The following is a 24,870-nucleotide window of genomic DNA, read 5'->3' as shown; positions in this document are numbered from 1 at the left end:
GTTTTGCAAAATCTTCCTTATATCAATATAAATAGGAAATAACAAGAAGCACAGTGATGAATATATTGTGTGTCTTTGTGCAGGTGCCTTTATACAAAATCAGGAATGTAATTCTGGGCAGTTGTCCAGAAGCCATTTAGTCCCTATCCCCACACTACTGCAGGTGCTTTGCTCCTTCTTGATTGACCTTTAACTGGACACAAACTGAAATTTTTTTTTGGTGAGTTATGTTTGAGGTAACGTATGAAAAATGGTGCTTGTTCAGGAAATTTCAGGCTCACAGCAAGGAATAAAAAGGAAGCAAATTATCAAAGAATGGCATATTCCAACAGTAATTCCCATGCAGAGCACTAAATGAGATATTACAACTAATTCCCTGCGTCACACAGCACATATGCAGGCAGCAGGGCTGGAGTTCAAACTAGATAAATTCTGACTCCTCCTAACCCCAAAGTTTTTGTATTTGGTAACTTTTGTGCAGGTTTCAGACAGTCTGCTGTGTGGAATTGCACAGGGTTTTATAAAAAAAAAAAAGACTTGACAGCTTTTTTCATGCATAAATATACCTGATTTTCCTCCAGTGATCAGGCAAAGGCAAGATGCTAAAAATCTCCATGTCAAGAGCTGCAGATATTGTAGCACTGGAGGTTATTTCAAAGTTTTACCTGCTACACCCCTCAAGTGAAGGTGTGGAAGTGATGATACTCAGAAGCTTAAACTAAGCTTAAAATCTCCTTTAATTTAAATTTATTTAAATTTAAGTTAGATATTCACAGGGTTAGATTTAGGTTAGATATTCAGTGTAGAGAGCATATTCTTATGTAGAATGTGACCCTCACTCACAGCTGATATACAAAAAAGGACAAATTCACTTCAAAATAATTAAAAGGAAGGACATTTAAGATGATAATGGAAACTGAGTTTATTTTAAGAAGTAAGGAAAAGAATCATAAAACCATTTAATAAAGAGTTTGTTTATCTTGGCAAAGCATATCTGGAAAATATCATTCTATCTGTGAAAATACATTGCAAGAGTAAATACCAGTGAGGAATCTCTCTATAGCGACGGACAATGACAGCACAGGAACCAAAGCATATAAGGCATCGAGAGGTAAATTTGCATTTAAAAATAGAAGCAGGTTCCTCCTCAGATAACAAACTGGAAGACTATTGCAATAGAACTGGAAAGAGACATTTCACTTTTCCATTCAATAATATTTTCTTGATTTTTTCCCCCACATGGCCAAAATTATATTATTATATTTATTTATTTATTTACCTATTTACTTAATAGTTTGGGGATAGTTGAGGTGGCCAACATCTCTTTTATAGTCTAGTGAAAAGGTGGGAAAGCCCATATGAAAAACCTAGAGGGTTTTCCATCGGAGGAAATTCTGGTTCTGTAATGGGTTCTTTACGGGAGTGATAGGATAAGAAATATCATGATTATGAAGTGGGGGTTAAAACTTGAACAAAAAGTATTATGTCAAATAAAACTGCCTGATCAAAAATTGTACTTTTGGAATTAGGATGAAATTTTTATTATCAATTAATAATTCTTTTCCTAGTGGGAAACTTAATTGTGGGATGGGCCAGAAGAGGTGGATGGCCATTGGGAACTTAGAGACTCAGACACATCTTCCCACAGTGAAGGTGGTGACAATGGATGTAAAAATAGTTTATGTGAAGGGAATATTCTGTGTCAATAGAATATTTATCTGTCTGAACAACAGTGAAATTTTAGTGTGTTAGTAATCTTTTGCTTCTGGTAGAATTGAAATTGGGCATCAAAACTCAATTGTCAATGTAAGGAAGGCCCAGTCATACCAGGGATGATGATGGTACAAAAAATCTTTAATTATGTAGAGATTAGGCCTCAGATCTACAGTTTTTAACCTTTTTTTTCTTTCATATTTAAATCAAGGAAGGAAAACTAAGGAGGCATTTTTTGACCTGAGTCCATGGTCAATAGAGTTAATTGAACTGTAGCTTGAATGTAAATGTTTTTCATTCAGTCTGTTCCAAACAAGCACAAAATATGATGTCTGTCCATAAGATTGTTTGGTTTTGAAGGGGAAAATACAAAAAGCAGCCCTTTGTATATGAGCCTCATGTGAAGCTAGCATTTCCCTTGCAGGTTTTCCAACAAATCTTCAAACCACCTTCCATGGACCTTCACATTGCCTCTCCAACAATAGTAGATGAATATTATAATGGTTTTTCACCGTTGCTTTCCTGGACAGGAACCCTTTTGGCAGTGTAGGGTTAAGAGGGTCTATCACCAAGATATATTTCACCTCTAAGCCTTAAATTTTAAAGTAAATTTCTGTTGGCATCTAGTGTCCATGGTAAATGTATCCAAGAATGTGTCATTCCCACTCAAAGGTGACAGCTGTGAATTACAAGATTCAGGCAATTAGAAGTCCTACCCCTCACACAGCTTTGGTTGCTTGCTCTGACAATGGCCTTCCAAAACTCAGCGGGCTCCTCTGCAGGAAAGGAGCAGAAGGTAGGAAAGGTGAAAAGAGAGCAGGAGAAAGCAGAGGAAGAGGAAGGTGGAGAGGGTAGGAGAGATTTGGGAAAAGGAGCACAAAACTTTGCATCTATGGGAAAAAGGAGGAATAAATAGCCATATACCCCCCACACCAGTCTTGGTCTTTGAAACTGATGGGTTTGTGTTATTACGTCTCAATTAAAAATGAAGAGGATCAGCTCAAGGGAAGTTATTCCCTATTTCAGTGCTCCCTCAGAAGTTAAGGTTGTTCAGATACATGCAGGAGATCCCGCAGTGTCCCTGCTATGCTTCTCAAGCACTGCAAAAATATGTGATCCCAGCACTGGTACCTCAGTGCTGTCAAACAAAACCTGCCTTGCTCGTGTCACACATGAATTTATTTTCACTCCCAACAACTAACGGGACTTGAGACATAAGTGATGATTTACACGACGCAGGCACCAGCAGAGAGGAGCTGCTGGCCACATCTCCCAGGGACCAACCCTGTCCCCACTCCGCCTTATTTAACATGTGAGTGGTGTCACCTCTATCAGCAGAGCTTGTCTGCTGTGACATTCGAGTGAGTGACGACCGTGTTGGCTCCGAGGCCAGCCCGCTCCGCTGTCACATCGTGCTCCTGGCCTCCGCTGCACGTCTGATGGGAAAGGGGGAAAAAATTCTTCCACATGCTTTGTTAGCAGGAATCTGGTGAGCAAAGGGTTAAATGGCTTGGGGTGCTGGGTGTTTGTGGGGTAGTGTGCATGTGTATATATGGATATGAGTGTGTGTGTGTGCATATAAGTAGTAAAAAAAATTACATATATATATATATATGTAGAGTATAGATATATATACGTGCACAGGCACCTTGGTTTGGCTGTAGGACCTTGTGCCCGCAGGCCACAGTCACATTATCATCTGGAAATTGGATAACGACAGCACAATGACAAATCCAGGTTGCCTGCAATAAGGTGCTAATCCCTTTGCTTTAATATCGGAGCAGCGTGTAATGATGTTTGGACATCACTCCAGTTTACTGACGACCCCACTGGGGCCGGCAATAGAAGCGTACAACTGTCTAACAAGCCATCAGGTGACCGCCGTCGTCAAAGCAACGGGGGATGCAATCTAATCTTCCCTCCATCCCTTCCAGCTCCCAATAAGGACCAGATTATAGAAGTGGCCCATCAATGCTTGGTAACTCGAATCAATTAACGTTAATTCGCACAATGCTATGATGTATTGTGATCACTTTCATTTCGGAGAAGGGGGAAGAAATTGCTATAATTCACCTAAAATGAGGTTGTCTATGGTGCTGAGGTATTAATTGGGTGTCCATATTAAATGGAAAAGGAGCAGGGTAGTGAAGGAAAAGTGGATGAGTGACTCTCTTGGCTGCTATTGACCTATCAGAAGAAGACAGTGCCCTTTTCCTTTGCTTTTATCTATTACAGTTTTCCCTATTGCGTGTCAAGTTGATGTATTATAAAAAATTCATTTGGTGACCTTCCACCCCCCTAGCAGATTAAACAATTTCACTGGGATGGCATCATTAACAGGGCCTTGCATTTAATGATGATTTCTCTAAAAGGCCACGGAGATTCGATTTTAAGCTAACAGATTTATTGCACTATTATAACATATCGTAAAAAACTGTACCACCTACGGTCTGGTTTTAGGATAGAAACTGTTTAAGAGTTTATGTGGAGCTTAAAGTGGTATTACCTTGGGATACGCAGCCCGGCAAAGCTCTGACCTCCGGCGGGATGCTGTTTACTTTTAATAAAAGACATTTCTCTGACAGTAAACTTGGGGACTGTGTTACAGAGGAGGCCTGGTTTAGCTCCTTGCCACTGGCTTCGTAAATAGGGGCATTTCCACTGATCTATGGCTATTAATGGAAGTCACTAATGAATCTGGAGGATGTTTCTCTCCTATCAGATACATCTGCTCTGTCCCTCTTCTTCTAAAGGCTTCTGGTGATCTCACTTCTAGACCCTTCATCATCTTTGTTGTTCTATTGAAAGAAGGGCCTAGGGGGAAGTCATAGGAGGAGATGCTGAGGTCACTTGGTTTGCTCAGCCTGGAGAAGATGAGACTGAGGGGAGACCTCATTGCAGTTACAAGTTCCTCATGGGGGGGAAGAAGGGGGCCTGCACTGATCTCTGCTCTGTGGTGACCAGTGACAGGACCTGAGGGAATGACATGAAAATGTGCCATGGGATATCTAGGTTGGATGTCAGGAAAAGTTTCTTCACCCAGAGGGTGTCTGGGCACTGAGCAGGCTCCCCAGGGCAGTGGTCACAGCACCAGACCTGGCAGAGTTCAAGAAGTGCTTGGACAATGCTCTCAGACACAGGATTGGTTTGTTGGGTCTGTCCCGTGCTGAGCAAGGAGCTGGGCTCCATGAATCTCTTTGATTTCTTTCTATAATATGGAAAAATATGGGAATTGGTGGAAATAAGTCATCCTTCAAATACCTTTTTTTGCTTAACGGAAGAATGACCTCAGACTCCTCATTGTCTTCTCATGCTCATGTCAGTCTTCCCCATCTGTAATAATTAGTGACAAGATCTGCAGGGGGTGACAAAGCTCCAACAGTGCACCTGAGAGGGCAGAGGTCTGGCTTATTTTATCATCCCATGACATCAGAACCCATTCTCACCCAAAAACTCTGAGTTCCTCACAATGTTTCCAGTGCATACGCACCTATTTTGCCTGCCATAAGTCCTCAGCTTGCCTATGCCCTGTCCTTGCTAAAACTCTCTTTCTTGAATCCCTTACAGTTACCAGCAATCCCCACCTTTCCATGAACAAATAGAAATGTCTCTTCAGCTGGATCATAATTCATTTAGTCATATTATTCCCTAAATTCTTCCCAATTTCCTTCCTCTTGCAAGATACATTGATTTTACAGCACATTGCAGACATACCAGACAACTGTTCAATTAATTTCAATGTCTATTAGGAAATTAAATATGCCAGGGGCTGTTCTTTGGCACCCAGGCCAGCTGACATATTTCAGCATGGCCTTATCCAAACTTCCAAGTGAAAATATTTTCTGACTGTATTAGCTCCCAGACCATTTGGGAGTTGTTCTGGAATTTGCCATTGGACCTAAACAATAGCTTAAGAGAGACTGACATTTTAATTGTAGAGGTGATCAGGTGTCAGTGCCAAGGCTTGTTTTTGGTATCATTTAGTTTTCTAGAAGACACATTGACTTTAATGGACCCTTGATCCAGGCTCTCATCCTGATCTTCCCCTTGAAGTCAATTGATAATATTTCTTCTTCTTCTTCTTCTTCTCCTTCTTCTTCTTCTTCTTCTTTTCTTCTTCTTCTTGTTCGTCTTCTTGTTCTTCTTCGTCGTCTTCTTCTTCTTCTTCTTCTCCTTCTTCTTCTTCTTCTTCTTCTTCTTCTTCTTCTTCTTCTTCTTCTTCTTCTTCTTCTTCTTCTTCTTCTTCTTCCCACTATTATTATTGTTGTAGACATTCTTATGATAACATGATATAACTAGATTAATAATGATATTACTATATTACATTAGATTATGTCAGGAATAAATTCCTCCCTGTGAGGGTGGTGAAGCCCCGGCATAGATTGCCCAGAGAAGCTGTGGCTGCCCCATCCCTGGAAGTGTTCAAGGTCAGGTTCAAGAGTTCAAGGTCAGGCTGGACAGGGCTTGGAGTAACTTGGGATGATGGAAGGTGTCCCTGCCCATGGTAGGGGGTTGGAACAAGATGATCCTCAAGGTCCTTTCCAACACAAATCATTCTATGATCTTCTATTTTATTATTACAGTTGATATTACAATTGTAAATAAAATGACAAGTTCTCCTTGATTTTGGGGATACTTCATTTTCTCTGCCCCAAATCTCTCCACCAAGTTTCTCAGTTAATCCACAATACCTGCAGCAGACCCTCCAGTTTCTGCCCTCAGACTTCCCTGCTGCTAAAGGACAAGCACTTGCTCTCCTGTGGAGCCTCAGCCTGTTCAGCAGACATGTGTAGGCACTGAAGGTGACAGGATCAGGGATGCCTGGTGTCCCTGCAGACTGCGGCATCCCCAGCCTGCTGTGCCCACATCTAGAAGGGCTGCAGGGCACTGAGCATCAGAGCTGCTCCCTGTCAGCAGGGAATTGCCAACGAGCCTGCTCCTGCCCAGCAGGAGACTCCAGTGGCAAACAGCACATCCTTCATGGCTACAGGATGGAGGCAAAGGCAGGTCTTGCTCTGGTCCTTGCTGGGCTACAAGCACTCATCTACCTCCACCTCCCTGGGGCAAAGCTGTGCCAGGAAAGGCCTATTTTCCTTCCAGCACAAATCAGCAGGGGAGCAGCAGGATGCTCCTTTCTCCTCCTCCACACTGACATAATTTTAAGGAATATAACTTGCTGTGTGCAGGGTTGTGCCCTAAGGCAGGGGGTCCCTCACAGCATGAGTCAGGTTGGACCATGTGGGATATAACTACCACATTCCATGCTGTGTTGACCAATTTTAAATTACCTACAAACAGACATTCACTTTTACACTTCCATTTTAAGTATCAATGTCTAGTTTTGCTTCGTTCTGTTTTCTTCACTGTTATTTTACCAGAGAGTGAAAGAACAAGGATTAATGGCTCTAAATTAAAAGAGGAGAGATATAAATTATATGTTAAGAAGAAGATTTTTACTGTGAGGGTTGTACAGATTGCTCAGAGAAGCTGTGATTGCTCCATCCCTGGAAGTGTCCCAGGTCAGACTGGACAGGGCTTGGGGAAACCTGGGATAGTAGCAGGTGTCCCTGCCCATGGCAGTGAATGAAACTGGATAATCTTTAAGGTCCCTTCCAATCCAAATTTTCTATGACTCTATGACTCTATGATTTTATGACTCTACTCACCTTAGGGAGTGAGAAGTACTTAGATCCACATTTTGCGGCAGCCTTCCTCTACGCACACTTTTAGCATGTAGAGACTGAGGTGTGAATTCAGGGCATTTTTCTTATTTGTTAAAGAAGCTGAGGAGAGAAAAAGAAAATTGGGTTTTACAGAAACTATGCTAAGACTCACCTGAACCTCTCTGTGCTCAGCTGGAACCAGTGAGCTCACAGAAAACTGCAGCTCTTTAGCTTAAAAACAGGAATGATTTGGTGTGTTGTATATGACTTGGTGTTTGGTCACACAGCTCAATGCACATTTTTGGAAGAAGGTGGATAACAGCACCTTATTGATGCCCCTGACATGAATTTCAAACCTAACATCGTCTTTGAGACTTCCCACCAACAAAAATACAAGATAAAGAGCCAAGATAAGAACTAAAACTTCAATCCAAGAGCCACCTCTCTAGTCTGCACATATCCTTAAAACATTAGTTGATCTTTCCATTAGCTGTAGTTCACACCAGTATTTTCCATCAGCTCAGTATGAACAGTTTCTCATTTCTAATACAGAGTAATTCTCTGAAAAAAAACATCCGCAACCATCCAAACTAGAAAAAAAGAGCTAAAAGCAAAGGAAACTTTAGCTCTGTATATCTTGTGTTTGTAAACACCTTTAAGCAAACACTAGAGATCCATGAATAGCTTTTCTTCTTTCATTTCAAGACAATACCAAACCCCCAGCCACTTCGTTGCAATTGCAGATTAGAGCTTTTTATATATATATAAAAATTATATATATATATATATGATATACTAAATGGCACAAAGCACTGGGAGAGGGAATGAAATGATCCAGGCTCAGAAAGAAGTGTTGATTCTTTATTCAAATGCAAAAGCTCTCTCCTGGGATGTTCTAATTTAAATTTCAGGCTTGGAAAAACCAATGTCTTTCAAGGGGGTGTCTGTAACTGCTTTATTTCAGTCTGCAGACTTTGCAGATTGGGAAGGTGATGGCAGGAAAAGGAAATGCAGTAAAGCCCTGTAATTGGTGTGTTTGTGTAGAGGAACCAAGACTTGGTTCTTAGAGGAGTTCAAAGGTTTTCAGTGGAAATCTTTCTCCTGGACAGAGGACATTTGCAGGGTCCACTGCTCTCAGTGCATTTCAATGACGAATTTGGGGCTAAGGCATTGGGTTCATGAATCCATAAAATCCCTGTCTCTGCCACATACTTCCAACATGATACCAGGGACATAAATTACTTTGTTAATTTCTCACTTTTCCATCTGTAAACTGGGGATTGAAACAAAAGGATTTTTTCATACTTTGGTGCTGCTTTTTGCTTGGAAGTGAGAACTCTTTCCTATTTCCATGCATGCTGCTCTCACCCAAGGAATCAAAGGGTTATGATATGGTAAATATCATAGTAGGTAGGTAGGAAATAGGTAGAAAATAGGAACAGAAAATAACAGCGAAAACCTTATTTCAAATTTTCCTTTTTTTAATTACTTTCTTTTTCTTTCCCATCACTTTTCATGTGAAAGAAATGGAAGCAGACAACATTCAGAAACATGCTTATACAGGAGACCCTACAGCATCTCTGTTCAGGTGCAGCCTTCAGATGGAGAAATCAAGAAGCAGCTTCCTGTACAGCCAAAAATAATTTTCCTGGACAGAAAGGTAGAATTTGCCTCCCTGTGTATGGAGATTTTATTTAATTCAGTATTATTTTGACATTTGAGATTTTTGACATTTGAGATTTTTGGCATGGAGCCGGGTTTTGCTCCATGGGGCTCAGCCATGGCACCAGAGGAATGGCCAGCAACTGATCCCAGCAAGTTCCACCTGGAGAGGAGGAAGAACTTTTTTCCTGTGCAATGTTTGAGCCCTGAACAGATTGTCCAGAGAGGCAGTGGAGTCTTCCTCACTGGGGATATTCCAGAACTGTCTGGACACAATCCTGTGCCTGGTGCTTTGGGATGACACTTCTTGAGCAGGGAGGTTGGACCAGATGAGCCACTGTGGTCCCTTCCAACCTGATCCATTCTGTCATGTGGCCTCACCTTGAAAAGTTATGGTGACCTTTGTGACATTTGTAGCATGTGACCCATAAATGCAAACTGCCCTCAGACAGGGGACATATATATAAAAAAAATTACAGTTGTTAAAACCATAAAAGCTTTCTTTGGTCTTGCTGAGGAGACAAGATTGTAATTCTACTCTTCTGTTCTTCCTGCCAGGGTGAAAGAATTGACAAACTGGGCCCTCCTGCAGAGCCCTGGGTTGTATCAGCTCATCTCAAGGACTCCTCTGAGGCTGTGCTGAAAGGTTTGGATGTGTTTTACCATAGCAAGGGTTATGGCAAAGCAGCTATGAAAAATGCTGGTGATAACTTTAGGAGTTCTCCCTGAGAAATACTTCAGTTGAAAACCAGTCTTTGGGCTGAAAACAGAAGGTTGCAGTAGGAGTTTGGTGAACTGCCCAGTCATATGCTACAGGGGAAAAAAAAAGCTTTCACGAAGTCTTTTTGTGGGCTGGTAGCTTAAAGGAAGTGTATCCAATAGTTTGTCTTGAAAAGACATATCTGGGGTCAAAAAAGGAAAGAATGAAGAATTAGAAATCATAACACTTGATTTTCAATTTATGTTAACTGGGGTATTTTCTTTAGGTTCCACAACACCTTTTTTATCCCAAAGGATCTGGCCAAGTTTAGAGAGAAACAAATGCCCATAGATTATAATTAACATATTATAAACTGATTTTTTTTTTTTTTCATGGGGGATCTAAATGTTTCCCTTCTGGTCTTCAATTATCTAAAAACATGAACTCATTGAAGACTCAGGAAAACTTGTAAAAAACTCTAAACATGTGAGGATTTCCCTCAAGGTTGTGTGAATATGCTTAGATATAGAACCTTGTTTAAGTAGACTGCTGAACCAAACACCTGTGGATGGTCTTTCACTGCTAAATTAGAAGTTGGAAATTATAATGATTATAAACATATAAGTTTAATTTCTAAAATATTTAAATATTAGTAAGAAGCACACACAATGAAAATTTAGGTTCCCTATTGCAGAGAAAGTATTTTGTTCTCAGTAAAGCCATTTTTGTGTTATTTTTGAGTTGAAAAGTTCACATTTAGAGAAGATAAGTAGCATTCATGCTAGAGATCACAGCTTCTCACCCTTTCAGTCCCTGTTTCTGTTAATTAGAAATTCTTCCTACCACACGATAGTTCTAGGATACAGGTTAGAAAAATCCTTTGGTGTTTTCTGCTGCTTTTCATGCCTTTTCAGGGCATGTTCCTAAACTCCTTAGGTTTAGATTAACCAAAGATTATTGGATCAGGTACTGACTTACAGTGGGAGGAAGGGAGGGAGGAAGGAAGGAAGGAAGGAAGGAAGGAAGGAAGGAAGGAAGGAAGGAAGAAAGAAAGAAAGAAAGAAAGAAAGAAAGAAAGAAAGAAAGAAAGAGCAAGTCACTGAAGGGAAAGACACTTCACATTCTCTAAAAGATACATGCATCAAATTAATAGTCAATAAACTCCAGCAAAGGAAGAGCAGCACAGTACAGATGTTCTGCCTGTAATAGTTTGCTGCAGTTTTCCCTTTGACAAACATCCTTATTGCGCTCGTCTTTTGAAGCACGTGAAAGCAGCATTTAATGGAAATGGGTCCCGTCTAGCACACTGAGGCTGCTTCATCTGACAGCAGTCAAAGTGCCTCGTGGAAGGCAGTTTAGCTCCAAATTAGCTGTGCTTCTGCGTTAAATACCAGCTTGCCTGAGAGATCTTTGGGAAGAGTCCCATATATATCTGTAGCATTCTGAGCTTTGGAGCATATGTGCCTGAAAGCTGAGCTCGCGTCTGTTGAGAGGTACAGTACAGTACTCCAGGCTTCTTCACACACTAGAAATGGCAATTATAAACTATTTGGACAAGGCCCTCTGTTAAAATCTGCATTACAGAGAGTATGAGAGCCAAGAAAATCTTGGTAGACTGTGCAGACACTGTCATAAGGAGGATCGTATGAGTGGTAGATGGATGAACCAGGATTAAGCTGGAACAATAAAAGAAACTTACATTCCCACATCTCCATCAAATCTATTCACAGTATAAATCACTGATTATTTATATATCACAGCTGATCCTGGAGACTTGTAATGAAATTGGCGGTTTGGTGTGCTAGTTGTTGTACAGAAATAGAAAAAAACCCCATATATGTGGTCAAAACTAACTGGGATATTAACAAATTAAATTGTACCAGAGTCACAGAGAGGAGAAACTTTATAATTTATGTTGCTAAATAATTAATATGTGTCATGGTCTTGCCTAGGACCTTGTCTTGGGAAATTTCTGGCTGTAGTTCAGCAATTGCTAATTCACCACATTGCTCAATATCCTGAACATGAGAATGGCAGAGTAGAAATGTCCTGCCCACATTCAGCTTTATGTACCTTCACCTGTGCTGCTTAACTGCAATAAAATGCCAAGCCACCTGCTTCATAAAGCAAATAGTTATGACATGTTGTCTTTCAGCAGGCAAAAGTCTGTGTTTGTGATCACTGGAGCCAGTCCAGCATCCTGAGGAAGTTCTGGCATCTCACCCCCACCTGAACCAACATTTGGAAATTTGTCAGCCTTTAGGATTTCACCCCTTTCACCCCAGGAGTCTGAATGCAGATCAGACCTGGCCAGCATCACTCAAAGGCCAGGCCTTGGCTGGTGCTCAAAGATACACACAATAAAATGGGGATCCAGTTGCAAAGTAAATTATAACTTTTTAAAAGAGCCTACAGAAATAACAATCATGGCAAGGGCAAATGTTGAGTCAGAATGGATTCCCTGATAGATCACAACAAGAGGTAACGTGATGGAGAAATTCTCTTTCCTGGGTTTCATTTTAATGTTCCCCTTGGAGTTTTTCCCTGCCAGATTTCCAGCTGACAGTGTCACCTGTACTGTCTCAGGGCAGTCACCACAGACATTTTCCATGGCCAAATACCCTTCAAAGCATCTGACAGAGTTGGAGAAAAATTCCAAGAGATTTAACAATATGACAGGAGGGAATATGCCTGAAAGATAAGGTGAAACAAATCAGAAAGGAATTGAAGATTCAGCTTGTCCCTTAGTTACAGGGGTTGACTCCTTGAGACCATCCCCTTGGGACACCCTCATTATCACTCTCCTAACCTTGGTGAAGTACTTAGTCACACAAGACATGAGCTAAATTTAAAAATGGGCACTTGGACCTTTCTAGTGCATCTCTATAACTCCTGCTACCTTTGTTTGATCCCTTTAACTGCTGCATTCACATTACACCCCTATAACACACAGAAAATGCCATTTCACAATGAGCTCAAAGAATAAATATTTAGAAGCTGAAGCCCTCCAATCCCTCTGGAATTTGTTTTCTGAGTATCTCTGTGTGAAATTTTCTGGGGTTAGACACAATGCTTAAGATGGATAATTAATTTAGGCTTTCTGAAGTCCCTTAAAGTCATGAGGACACCCTGAGGTGCTTAAGTGGCCCTTACCTGGTTGCTGTTAATTGCAATATGATTTTTTCTGACTCTCCAGGGCTCACCCAAGTGCAGGTCATAGAGGGATGTGCAACCTTTTCCAATCTGGCTGTCTCCAGCTCAGGAACAAACTGGAGACTTGTGTTCACAGTCACATCACCTCCAGGTAAACCCTGTATTCTGTGTATTCTTTGTTTTGGTAAAATCAAAACCCTACAGGTGGCCTGAATTTATAAAAAAGGAGTTAAACTTTGTTTGAATGGGTGGAGCTATGCCAAACCTCCAAATAGGCTGAGTTCTGTTCCACATCCAAGCTGGCATTCCCCAGGCAGCAGGGGAGCTGGGTGATTCCTCTGCTATTCATGCAAGATCTCTCAAATCTGATGAATAAGTACAGAGAAGTATTGTCAGAAAAAGGTGCCTCTTTCTCCCTGGATTCCCTAGTAAGTATCCCAAGAAATTAGAAACTTAAAATCAGTTAAGTTGACTGAGCAAACTTTTTCCTATAAATTGCAGCCTCTCATTCCCTCTTTTTTCCCCTGTTTATGTTCAGAAATTTTCCATCTGTGCTCCTGGCTATTTTCATAGTGCCTTTCCCTGACTGTTTGCTTGCACCTGGTCACTTTTATAGGTGGTTATGCACATTCAGAGCATGACTCCAGGACTGGGCTCTGCCAGGGCTTTCCTAAGAGCTTCTGCAGATGATGTTGGCACATTCAGAGGCCCCTGAGCATCTCAGTAAAGAGGAGGCAGGTGTGCTTATGCCTTCTTGGAAATGCCAATTGAGGGGGACACTGGAGACAAGGCACCCTGTGAAGTCTGCCTTGGAAAATCCTCAAGATGTTTTCACAAGAGAAGCACCTCTGCAACTGTTTGGGGGCCTGAAATTATCTCTAAATCTGTTTCTGAAGGTATAGAGGGGTCAAAGTGTTGGTTTCTTGTCTCAGGATGGCTGCTGAGGCAAGGATATGGAGAAGCAGGAACAGGTCTGGCATGCAGTCCAGGGACATACTACGATATAGATGTTGTAAGACTGTGTGTAAAACCTCTGTGGTTTTGCATCCATCCATCTGTCCATACATTTATTAATCCATTTATCCATCCATCCTTCCATCCATTTAGCCATCCATCCATCCATCCATCCATCCATCCATCCATCTCTCTTTATATAGATATATATGCATGGATATTTCTCCAGATAAATACCACTGTAGATGATATAGATATATTATCTATCTATCTATCTATCTATCTATCTATCTATCTATCTATCATCTATCTCTCATGTCTTGCCTCATCCAGAAAAAAACAGAGGGAACAAGTATATCTAACTGGTGAAGTGGCCAAGTGGAAGTGGGTAATAAAAAAATCTGAGGAAAAAAAATTAGAAGTTTGTAAACATTTAGGCTACCACAAATGGCTCATCCAAATCCAGTGCTTCCTATGGCTTGGCAAAGGAAGAATTGGGGTGCATGAAACACTTAGAGGTGGGCCTTCCAAGGGGGGAGGGTTTTTATGTATTTTGAGCTGCTAAACACATGCAGCTCCCATTACCTTCTCATCAGTGAGAGCAGATGGAAAGTCAGCACCTCACAAGATCTGATTCTTTAGGATGGAAGCACAGCTTAATGCAATGTGTTTGGAAACCTGTTTCAGGTAAATCCCAAAATCTTTTTTCTGAACAAAGGTCGAACAGAGATCCCTTTTCTGAAATATTTAGCCAGTCAGAGAATTACTAAGGATTAATAAGAGAATCACAGAATGGTTTGGATTGGAAGGGATCTTTCAGATCATCGAGTTTTAACTCCCCTGTGTTGGGAAGAGACACTTTTCAGTAGACCAGGATGCTCAGAGCTCCATCCAGGCTGACCTTCAACACTTCCAGGGATGGGCCAAACACAGGTTTCCTGGGCAACTTGTGCCAGTGCTCAATACCTAATTTAAATCTGCCCTCTTCCAGTTTAGACCCATTCTCCCCCATGGAGCATGCTTAGAGGTACCAATGTGTACAGGCAGCTGATGCACCTGTGTAGGTATCACCTGTGTAAATCAGATTATTCCACACTTTTAAAGTGCATTGCAAAAGTACACACCAAAAGCACAATGCCTTTTGCTCCTTGTAATTGGGAGCCGTGCTGGAGGCAGCATAAAGGTTTTTACACTTCCAGATTCGCACTGAAGAGGTTTACTTTAAGGAATTAAACAATCAAATAGTAGATGTTTGTGATACATCTTCATGAACCAGTTGCTCTATACACCTAGCCTGGCGTAATTCACTGTTTGGAGACAGCTCAGGAGGTGCAGCTGATGTCAAATGCAATAATCCCAAATGTTTTAGTGGTAGCTCCTGGGGAGAGCAGACTATTCATAGCCCTACTGCATCATCCTGCTCCTTGTTTTACAGTAATATTCCCTTCACTGATATGGATCCCAATGGGTTTGATACATCCACTTTCCATTTAAGCCAGCAGCATCCTACTCACAAACTATTAGAGTAGTGCAAAACACCTTTAAACACCTGTCTGTGTAAAGTTCTTGATACCTGAGAGATTTCTTCTCTCAGCTGAAGTTCATATGTGTTTGTACCTGCAGGCAGATTTCTCCCAATTGGAACATGCTTCCCACCTTGTTCTGATGCAGCCCAGCTTTGTTCAGGTGGACAACACTGACACAAATCTAATTAGTTTCTGCTAAAAGTACCTACAGCTACTTGCCCTGGTCTCCAAGCCTACATCTGACAGCATTTCTGATTTTTTTAATGAACTGATGAAAAAAACAGGCTTATAGATTTTATTAAAAGTGGAAGTCAAATAAAAGAAATATCCATCCATCAAAATGTTTAGAATTGTGAGGTTAGGACGAATAATGAGTCAGGTAGTAAGACACTTAGTGAGTTGATGTGCTAATCCACATCCTTCAAGGTGGTCTACAGAGAGTACCAGGGCCAGTTTTCCTAAACTCCTGTCCTTGCCAAGCACATCTGCACTCAGAACTTGTTTTGCAAATAATTTAGGGAATCAAAACCTCTTTCTATTTCAAAAGGGCAGTACTGGTCCTCTTCCAGTCCTTGCAACTCAGATCTGAGACCCAATGGATTCTTGAACACAGAGACTATGAGCAATGCCTGGCTTGATTCTGCCATTTAGAGAAAACTTTAGAACCTCTGAGTGCAGAGCACTACTCAGAGCTTCTGTCTTTCAAGAGACTAAATATTTACTGTGTAACAGCAGGGACACTGACATTTTTTATTTATAATGCTCATTATCAACATGGTGGAAATTATTAACAAGTTCACTGGGAGTTCTCTGCATCATGGATTTAATCTTCATGCTGGTGACTATTTCTGCGTTTCCCCAAACTTCTATAGATATGATTCAGGTATAGCCTGTAAAAAAAAAAAAAAAAAAAAAAGTATTAAGAACTGTCTTGTCACAACCAGATTCTGTGGCAGAAAATGTGCATGTTTTCTGTAGGGGCCTGATCTGTCTGGCCTCAAAAGCAGATGCATTGTGAATGTATTATCTGAGGTTTGTGTCAGTTAGACAAATTCATAGAAGAAATATTAAGTACTGTTGAATGCAAAGAAGCTGTTTATGCTTCAGAAAGCACTGAAAGCTTGAAACTTAGCTTGTAGAAAAATTATTACATGTATGGGTTATCTTGGTACTCAGTCCTAAATAAATATTGTCCATTAATGTTGGATCTGTCTGGAGATGGATTTATGGTTTGTCCCTGAATGCATCTTTACCAGTGGCATCCCTGTTAAAAAGTTATAGGGTGGTGCTTTAGCTGTGAAATTGCTGTCCTTGCTTTTGTAACAAACTGACTGCTTTAAATTCTCAGGGGTAAAGTTCACTGTGCTGTCCCAGCCATTTGCCACCTTCTCTGTGCCCTTGAGAGTCAGGGCCAGCATGATCCTCGTTGTCATACTGGGCTCAGCAGCATCTGCATTCATCATCGTTCTTTCCTTCTGCTGGTTCAGGAAGAGCAAAAGCAACAGTAAGTTGAAAATATCCACAAGAATTTATACTTGCAGACTCCTTGTTTCATTTAACAAATCCCCAGAGTGGCCACGTTCATTAATAAGGAGTTTGTAGTTTATGCAGAGACAAGAGTTGGGCTTCAATAATCAGTGTGGTTCCCTTCCAACTCAGAATATTCCACGATTCTACGATAGTTTAAGGTTATACAGATTTATGCCTATAAAAGGTGTCTGAGTCCAGACAGATATTACAAAAAGTTTATTCTAGGAAAGGTTTTTTAAGCACTGGAGCAGGCTGCCCAGGACAGTGGTGAAGTCACCATCCCTGGAAGTGTTCAAAGTTGTGTGGACACAGCATTTGGTGGCATATATATATATATATCTCCAAGCAATATTCTACTATATATTCAATAATATGTTCAGTTTTTGCTTGAATTAATAATTTCCGCTGAACAGAGGATGCGCTGAGAGTGATGTGACTGTGTGTTTCATTGCAGAAACGAGGACTGAACAGCCTCATCTCCCACGGGACAGCATCAAGAGACCCAGTGAGCAAGCACAGCCTCCTGCAGCTCCCACCAAGCCTTGCTACAATCAAGGACCAACCAAAAGTGGAGTGTCTGTAGCAGGAGGTGAGACTGCAATTCATAAATTATTGGACACTGAGTCACTTTATGTCTTTTAACACATTCAGGTGTTCTCTGGGAAGTGATGGAGTCACCATCACTGCAAGAGTTCAAAAAATGTGTGGGATGTGGCAGCTGGGGAAAGGTTTAATGGTGAACACAGTGATGCTGCCTTGGTGGTTGGACACAAGGATCTAAAAGGTTTTTCCAACTTCAGTGTTTCTATGATTCTATAGGTTTGTATAGGATCAATGGTGCGTTCTCAAAAAGTCTGTCTCTATTGCCTACTCCTTTTCCTCCCAGATTTTTTTCTATTTATCATTTCATCTCCTTTAATACAGGTGGGGTGAATTCACAGCTACACTGAAGGCAGCAGCATAATCCCACTTATGGTCATGCTGTGATCCTTGGGGTGTCCTGTGTGGGGACAGGGCCTGGATTTCAGTGATCCTTTTGGGTTCCTTCCCCACAATCCAGGATATTCTATGATTCAGTGAGCCCATCATTTCTCCCAGCGTTTTTGGAGTAGGGCAGGGACCAATACTCCTGTTGTCCCCACATGCCTGGAGGAGCAGGGTTCCTCCCTGCCCACATCTCCAGGTGCTGGAGTGGGACAAAAAGCTCTGGGCAGTTTGCAGGCTGTGAAGGACTGTGAGTTACACTGGAGGTAAGAAACCCACCCAGGGCTCATTTGCATGGTCCTGTGAGTCCAAACCCAGCAGCCCAAAGCAGCTCCACTCCCACCCACCCCACCCTGTATCCCACTTTATTCCCCAGGGTCCTGCCACAAACAACCCTTTCCCTGCACACCTCCTCCAGACTTGTCCTTTCATCATCTCCTGATCAAACCCGACTCCTTCTGAGGTCACAGAAAAGCAGACAGCCCCGGGGGCATGTGGCTGGCAGCACAAAGCACCAGCTTCCCTTTCTGCAAGTGTAAAATGTTCTTACAGTAGTTGAGGGCTTTTTTTTTTTTTTAATCTCACCTGCCAACAGCACAGATCTAAGGGCATTCGGGTAACCCTGATGAACCTCCATTTACTCTGTTTTGGGAATTTCTTTTTCCTCCTCCTTACTGAAGCCTGTGGATTACATAAGAGGCAGGAAGAGGCGAGCTGGAATTTTACCTCCTTTTAATTAGTGTCTATCACAAAAGCAGAGGGAGAGAGAGAAGGAGAGAGGAAATTCTGCAGTTTACGTGTTTTGATATTTGCCATACTCTTCCAAAACACGGCATTCAGCTGTGTGCCTTAGGACACATATCTGCTATAAATTCATTTTTTATCTAATTTGTCTGAGATCTAAGCTTCCTGTGGAGGTCTGAGATCAAAGGATCTGATTCTGTCTGATGTCGGCTCTGACACATAATGCGTGCTGACTTAGTTCTGTCTATAAACTCGCAGTGGGAGGCTGCCACTCTCCCTTGGCACCTTTACATAGTGAACTTTCATTTTGGCTGGGGAGGCTGACAGGTACAGCATTGATTGGAGCCGTCGTGTAAATAATTCATGGGAAGGATTTTTTTGTCAGAAAAAGGCAATCCAGCCACTTAGAGTCTTTTAGGAATAGTTGCAAGACAAAAAGATTCCCCAATATGTTCAAATCTAAACAAGGGTAACAATATCTTAAGTGAATTTAATACATATGACTTGGAAACGTCTAATGTTTGATTCCCCCCTATTTAAAGTGCTGTTGGTTTTGGAGAGAGAGAGAAGAAATCAAAGCTGCACTCTTTTTGTTTAGTTTCTGCTTTGTAGTTCTTCCCCTCATAAGAAATACTGCTTTTCTAATACAATTAAGTGTTCAGGGCCTTTATTTATTAATCACCACAAGTAAGATTTGCAAAACAGAGATTTTCTCATTGGTGGGTGTTTCTGGAGTGCAAAGTTCAATGGATCAAGGGCCCTGGATATTGTACCAAAAGGAGCAACTGAGGATGAAGATGAGGAAGAAAACAATATTCACAGTTATGCCGTGCAGTAAGGAGAAGGGATAAAGATATTGCCTTGCCCAGCCTTGGTCTAACAAGGAAAATCTCCTTAGCTGCTTGTAATTATCTCTCTCTTGAATTGAAGAACTTTTGATGCACTAAGACACTGTTAACAGAACACACCTGGAGGTGCAGGAACATATTGTTTCTTTTTGCTTTTTGCAATTTATTCTGGTGGTTCAACAGAGTGCTTGTATCCTCCTACAACTTACATTTCTAGCTTCAATTTTCTGTCCTTTCCCTGAACCTTTTCGGAATGGTACCTGACTGATTCTTATTCTTGGAACTCCTTGGATGTCTTCAGCTAGAAATCACTGTATGTTCCTGAAAATGTTATACCAGTCTGTAAATTGGGTCTCTCCTTCTGGCTCCCAGCTTGCTCAGATCAGCTCCTCCTCCTTCCTTTCTATGGTTTGCCATTATCCCTTTGTTTTAGAAAATTTCATCAGAATCAATTTCAGTTTAAATTCCAAATCACCAGTGGCTACGCTGAATTTCCATTTCAGTGGTAGAGTCTGGTACTGCCACACATCCCTGAGAATTATTTCCCATATATAATTTCTGCCTGAGCTCTGTTAGATGGGACTTAATCCAGTTAATCATATGCTTTCATGATACTGAATAGTTTGTATTTAATGCTTAAAAATCAGGAATCTCAAGGCAGTACTTCATCCTTGAACCTGCTTCTATCCAGTAAACTTGTAGCCTCTTCCACTGATTCAAGCTTGCTTGAAAAACCTTTTTTCCACTGTTGATAATGGCACCTTTGAAGATGAGAGAGTCAATAAATCTCCAGAACTAACATGAAGCTTTGGTATAAGAGATCATGACCTTATTATCTTGTTTATGTGTCTAAAGAGGAAAATTGAACCTGGTGATATATGTAATTTGTACCTTAAATCAGCCAACTACCTAGAGTTAAAGCCAGCTTAAGAAGGAAAAGTGCTAAACATAATAATATATCTCACTGCTGAAATTTTGGAAACAACTTTCTGGTGGATTTCCAAGAGGTACAACCCTGAAAGTTAAATTTATGAGTGTACAAGTTGAAAAAAACAACAACACCCTTTAACAGATCCCAAGCATGAAGTCATTCTGACAGCCAGGGCTGTCAGAGTTCAAGTTGGTCAAGGAGTGTCTGTGCAACCTTTCTGAAATATGATTTAATTTTAGATGGTTTTATGAGAAGCAGGGGCGGTACTCAATGACCCTTTATGGATCCCTTCCAGTTTGAGATATTCTATGATTCAACAAATATAGTTTAAATTAATGAGTTACAGAAAATGCAGAAAAAAATGAATCTGAACAGCCATGAGGCTGAATGTTACAGGCTGAAACTGAAAGGACAAACCTAAAACATCAGAAGTGGTCATAACACATTTTCTGGCATTATTTGTGCTAAGGACTTAAAATGTGTGCTGATAAATGGACTAAAAAAATCTGATTTTGTCCACTCACACATGACACATTGACCAGGACTAGTTCTGGATTTGGAATGAGTATTAAAGGTTTGGGTGTAGGCTGATGGCTTTTCTTTTCTTTTTTTTTTTTTTTTAATGTGGGGAGGGAGAGGATTACAGGAAAATTATAAATGTTTTTAGCATCCACATGAAGCTACAAATTAGGCTGCCAATCATGGCACACTCTGTCAGCTCGGAAATTATCTACTATGTCATTACAAGTGACCGTGCCTCTGTTATTGGCAACTATTTGATAGATAAGGATGCAAACATTTCCACATGAAAAATGTATAGTGTATATTTTCCTTTTCTTTCATTTTTTTCTATGTCATTTTTAAAAAAAAACATCATTGCAGGTTACAGGCTCTGCCTCGAGTAGGACTCAAATGTCAGAAATACAAAGTTCTACCTTAAGTTACAGCCTGTTTCAGAAAGGGATGATGCATTTTAAGGGTGTGTATTATTAAAATATTATCAGTCTTAGCTATACATAGCTTACTAAGAAACTGTATTCTACACAATTGATTATTAAACATTTATTAAAATTTTTCTAAATGTTGGAGATGCTCTAGCAGCTGTGAGTGTGTCAATAAGCACAAACCAGCTGGGTTGTTGTTTTTTACTTATTTGTGGAAATAGCGAATGGTTGTTTGGCTTTGCCAATTTATTTCTGTCAAACTGAAATGTATGGCCACTGAAACTATTTCTGTAACAGTAACTGCTTTTTAATTAATCATAGAATTACAGAGTGGTTTGGGTTGGAAGGGACTTTAATACTCACCTACTTCCTCCCACTGTGAGCAGGCACGCCTTCCACTATCCTAGGTTGTTTCAAGCCCCATCCAACACTTCAAGGGATGGAGCAGCCACAGCTTCCCCAGACAACCTGTGCCAGGGCCTCACCACCCTCACAGGGAAGGATTTTTTCCTAATCTCTAACTTAAATCTCTCCTATTCAGTTTAAAACTCTTCCCTGTTGTCCTATCATTGTCCACCCATGTAAAATGGGGGAAAAAAAGTTAAAAATTTATTGATGCCTTTAACACACAATAAAGGCATAAAAGGATATTGTACATGGAGGTGGGGGTCTTGTAATTATTGTAAGAATAAAGCAAGTCTTGTTTTCACAGAGATGGAAGGAAGTGGAGCAGTGGGAGCTGCCACAGGACGTGCAGAGGAGCTGAACCTGCAGCCCTGTGAAGCCAAGTCAGCAAGAAAGCCAAGCATTGCCCAGCCCAAGACAGGGGACAGACACACCTTTCCCTCAGCCAGGAAAACTGGCAGTCACCAGCAGCCCCGTGGAGGAAGAGCTCCTGGTGACTCTGAGGAGCTTCAGCAGCCAGCAGTCCCGGGGTGCTCCAGCCCGGAGGAAATGCCCCAAACTTCAGCTGGGTACAGCCAGGAAGGAGAGAAGCCCGACAGGCTGCCCCAACCCCAGAACGATGTCAGAGAATGTGTTGCCATGGTGGCAGCAGAGGGGTGAGGCAGTGCTGGGAGGGGGTGAAGCAGTGTGGTCCCTGTGGGGCTGAGCCTTTTGCCTCTGTGCTCAGAGAAAACCCTACAGGTATTGGGATGGGCGACCACGTGGGCAAATGAGCCTGCAGCCAGCTGTGAGGGTCTTTGGTGCTGACCCCTCTTGGGTTCCAGAATGGGGTGGGTGCATCCAAACTGCCCTTTGAGAACATTTCTCCTGACTCCAAAACTCTCTCCAGGAGTTGTTTTGGGGAGTGCTTATGGGATGAAAAGCAGTCAGGGTTCAGCCTAACAACTGAACAGGGTTTCTGGCACTACGATGTTCTAGCATGGATGTAGTCTTAGTGTCTTGAGTATTGCTGGTGAATATCAATATATGTAAATATATATAAATTTCCCATTTCTTCCAGCCATGCTTTTAGTTTCATTCAAAGAACCTTAGTATGTACACCAATATTTTCCTTTTTTTACATTTATTCCTGTTTTTACATTTATTCATTGTGGCTTGAGTAAGTGCTTCCATAGTGCTCTACTTAAGCCTGTGTTTTGTTTTGTTTTGTTTGTGTTTTTTGGTTTTTTTGCTTGTTTGTTTTTTAGATTAAAGTGTTTTACTGAGTAAGTCTTCACCATGGCATTGTTTTCTGACACCTTTAAATCACTGACTTGTTATGAACACTACTCTTTATGGATTATAATAATAATAATGCTGATATTCTTCAGTTGCTCAGGGAATTCCTCTGTGCTTTGCTTTACTGAGCTGGAAGATGAGGAGCTTTATTATACCTTCTCTGTACCATAAAATTCTTGGTTGCAAGGTGTCCTGGTGGCACCAGATAAAATTTATACTCCTTTGAGGAAAAAAACTACTTAGGAAGATGAGGTTTTTGGCCAGATCAGAAGTGGAAGAGAAGGTGAAAAACCTTGATTTGGAACAAAACTCAAACAAACCACAAACCAGTTCTCTTCAGGTTGAAAGAGTTAAGGTGCAGATTCTGATCAAGCTGCTCAGTTTCCTGGGCACAAAAATAGATTCTCCATCTTCAGCTTCTGCACTATGGTGTCTTTATAATCATAATTTGGGGGTGAAATTAGACTGACTGCACACTGAGCCAGGCTTCTTGTTGAGAGGAGTTTTTTTGGTATAAGACACTTGTGGATGAAAACCTTATTAAGAGCAATGGATCAGTCTTTCTTACCTCCTTCCATGGTGTAGAAAAGCCATTTATTACATAATTTTCTGGAGAGGCCAAAATATTATTATTGAGTGGATCCATATGGATCATGATTCAGGGTCTGAATAAAAAGTTATGGCTTTCAACGACATCCATTTCAGGTGAAATTATTGGGAAACCCTTTGTTCTCTCCAGAGATGCTACATGGCAGTAGAACCTTCCCTCTCTGCAGAAATACAATTCCTCCATTCTATGAATTCTATTTCCCTTCAGTGTTTCTACTTCCAATAAGTTATTCCATCATATCCAACCAGTATAAAAGAAAATAATATATAATCACACATCAAAATGCCAGAAAAGATCATTTAATTAGTTATATGAAAATACAATACAAAAAAGAATTTTTGGGGGGAAAATGTTGATATACTGGAAATAGTTAAGGGTTTAAATTAATCCTTTAGTTCAAAATCTTTGAATTTCTCCATACTTTGTTTGCAGAATAAGTAATGTCCTGTATAGCTGGACCTCTAATAGAATTAACAGGGCTCAGTCTTTAATTGCAGCATTTTCAGCTGAGTGGGTGGTGGCACATGGGAAAGAAGTGGGGAGAAAGTGAAAAAAAACACAGTGAAAAATGGGTGCAAACATGCAGCAAATCCTGAATAAGTAACACATTTAGGGGATCTTGTGTATCAGAAAAAATAAAAATATTGAAAACACAACACTGTAGTGATCGGAGAGAAAGATGTGAATGAGACTCAGTAGTTGAAGAGGTTGAAGCCATTTCATGTCTCAACATAAACTTACTTCTTTTCCTAAAATTATTGGGTTTATGCTGAGTGCAACAGCAATTGGATGAAATGGGATCCTTCTGCTTCGTGTCAGAGGGAGATCCAGATTTATTTTGAAATGTTTCCATATATGTTTTCCATGAGACTGAGTTAAAACACTCACTCTTAATGGAACTGTGTGATTAATGGGAAGTCGTGGCTGCCCCATCCCTGGAAGTGTCCTAGGCCAGGCTGGATGGGGCTTGGAGGTCACCCTGGATAGAGGGAGGTGTCCCCACGCATGGCAGGGGCTGTAACAGGGGGGTCTTTAGGGTCCCTTCAAACCCAACCCATTCTGTGGTGAACAGCCCCACCCAAGCTGCTACTGAATGTCCTGGGCAAGGCAAAGAAGAGAAGAAATGTTTCATATCCCAAGCCAAAAACCTCATTTTCCAGTACTTTGAGTGCTAGCTTGTGCTGAGGGGCACTTGTTGTCATTGCTGTGCTGTGGTCAGTACTTT

The 24,870-nt window shown here is 41.1% G+C and overlaps 1 protein-coding gene across 1 annotated transcript in view; it reads left to right on the top strand.

Moving 5' to 3' along the window:
- Positions 1-22,417, top strand: part of PKHD1 (PKHD1 ciliary IPT domain containing fibrocystin/polyductin) — a 237,622-nt gene extending 215,205 nt beyond the window's left edge. Inside the window, exons 60-65 of the mRNA XM_041426139.1 lie at positions 8,910-9,036; positions 9,597-9,684; positions 12,935-13,042; positions 16,720-16,875; positions 17,356-17,490; positions 22,065-22,417. Coding sequence (XP_041282073.1) covers positions 8,910-9,036; positions 9,597-9,684; positions 12,935-13,042; positions 16,720-16,875; positions 17,356-17,490; positions 22,065-22,417 — 967 coding nt within the window. The remainder of the gene's footprint in view (positions 1-8,909; positions 9,037-9,596; positions 9,685-12,934; positions 13,043-16,719; positions 16,876-17,355; positions 17,491-22,064) is intronic.
- Positions 22,418-24,870: the final 2,453 nt, after the last annotated feature.

The sequence above is a fragment of the Onychostruthus taczanowskii genome, unplaced genomic scaffold (assembly GCF_017590055.1).
Source record: "Onychostruthus taczanowskii isolate IOZ18803 unplaced genomic scaffold, ASM1759005v1 scaffold90, whole genome shotgun sequence".
Lineage (NCBI taxonomy): Eukaryota > Metazoa > Chordata > Aves > Passeriformes > Passeridae > Onychostruthus > Onychostruthus taczanowskii.
Note: the sequence above shows the minus strand (reverse complement) of the source record. Positions and strands in the feature narration are given on the sequence as shown.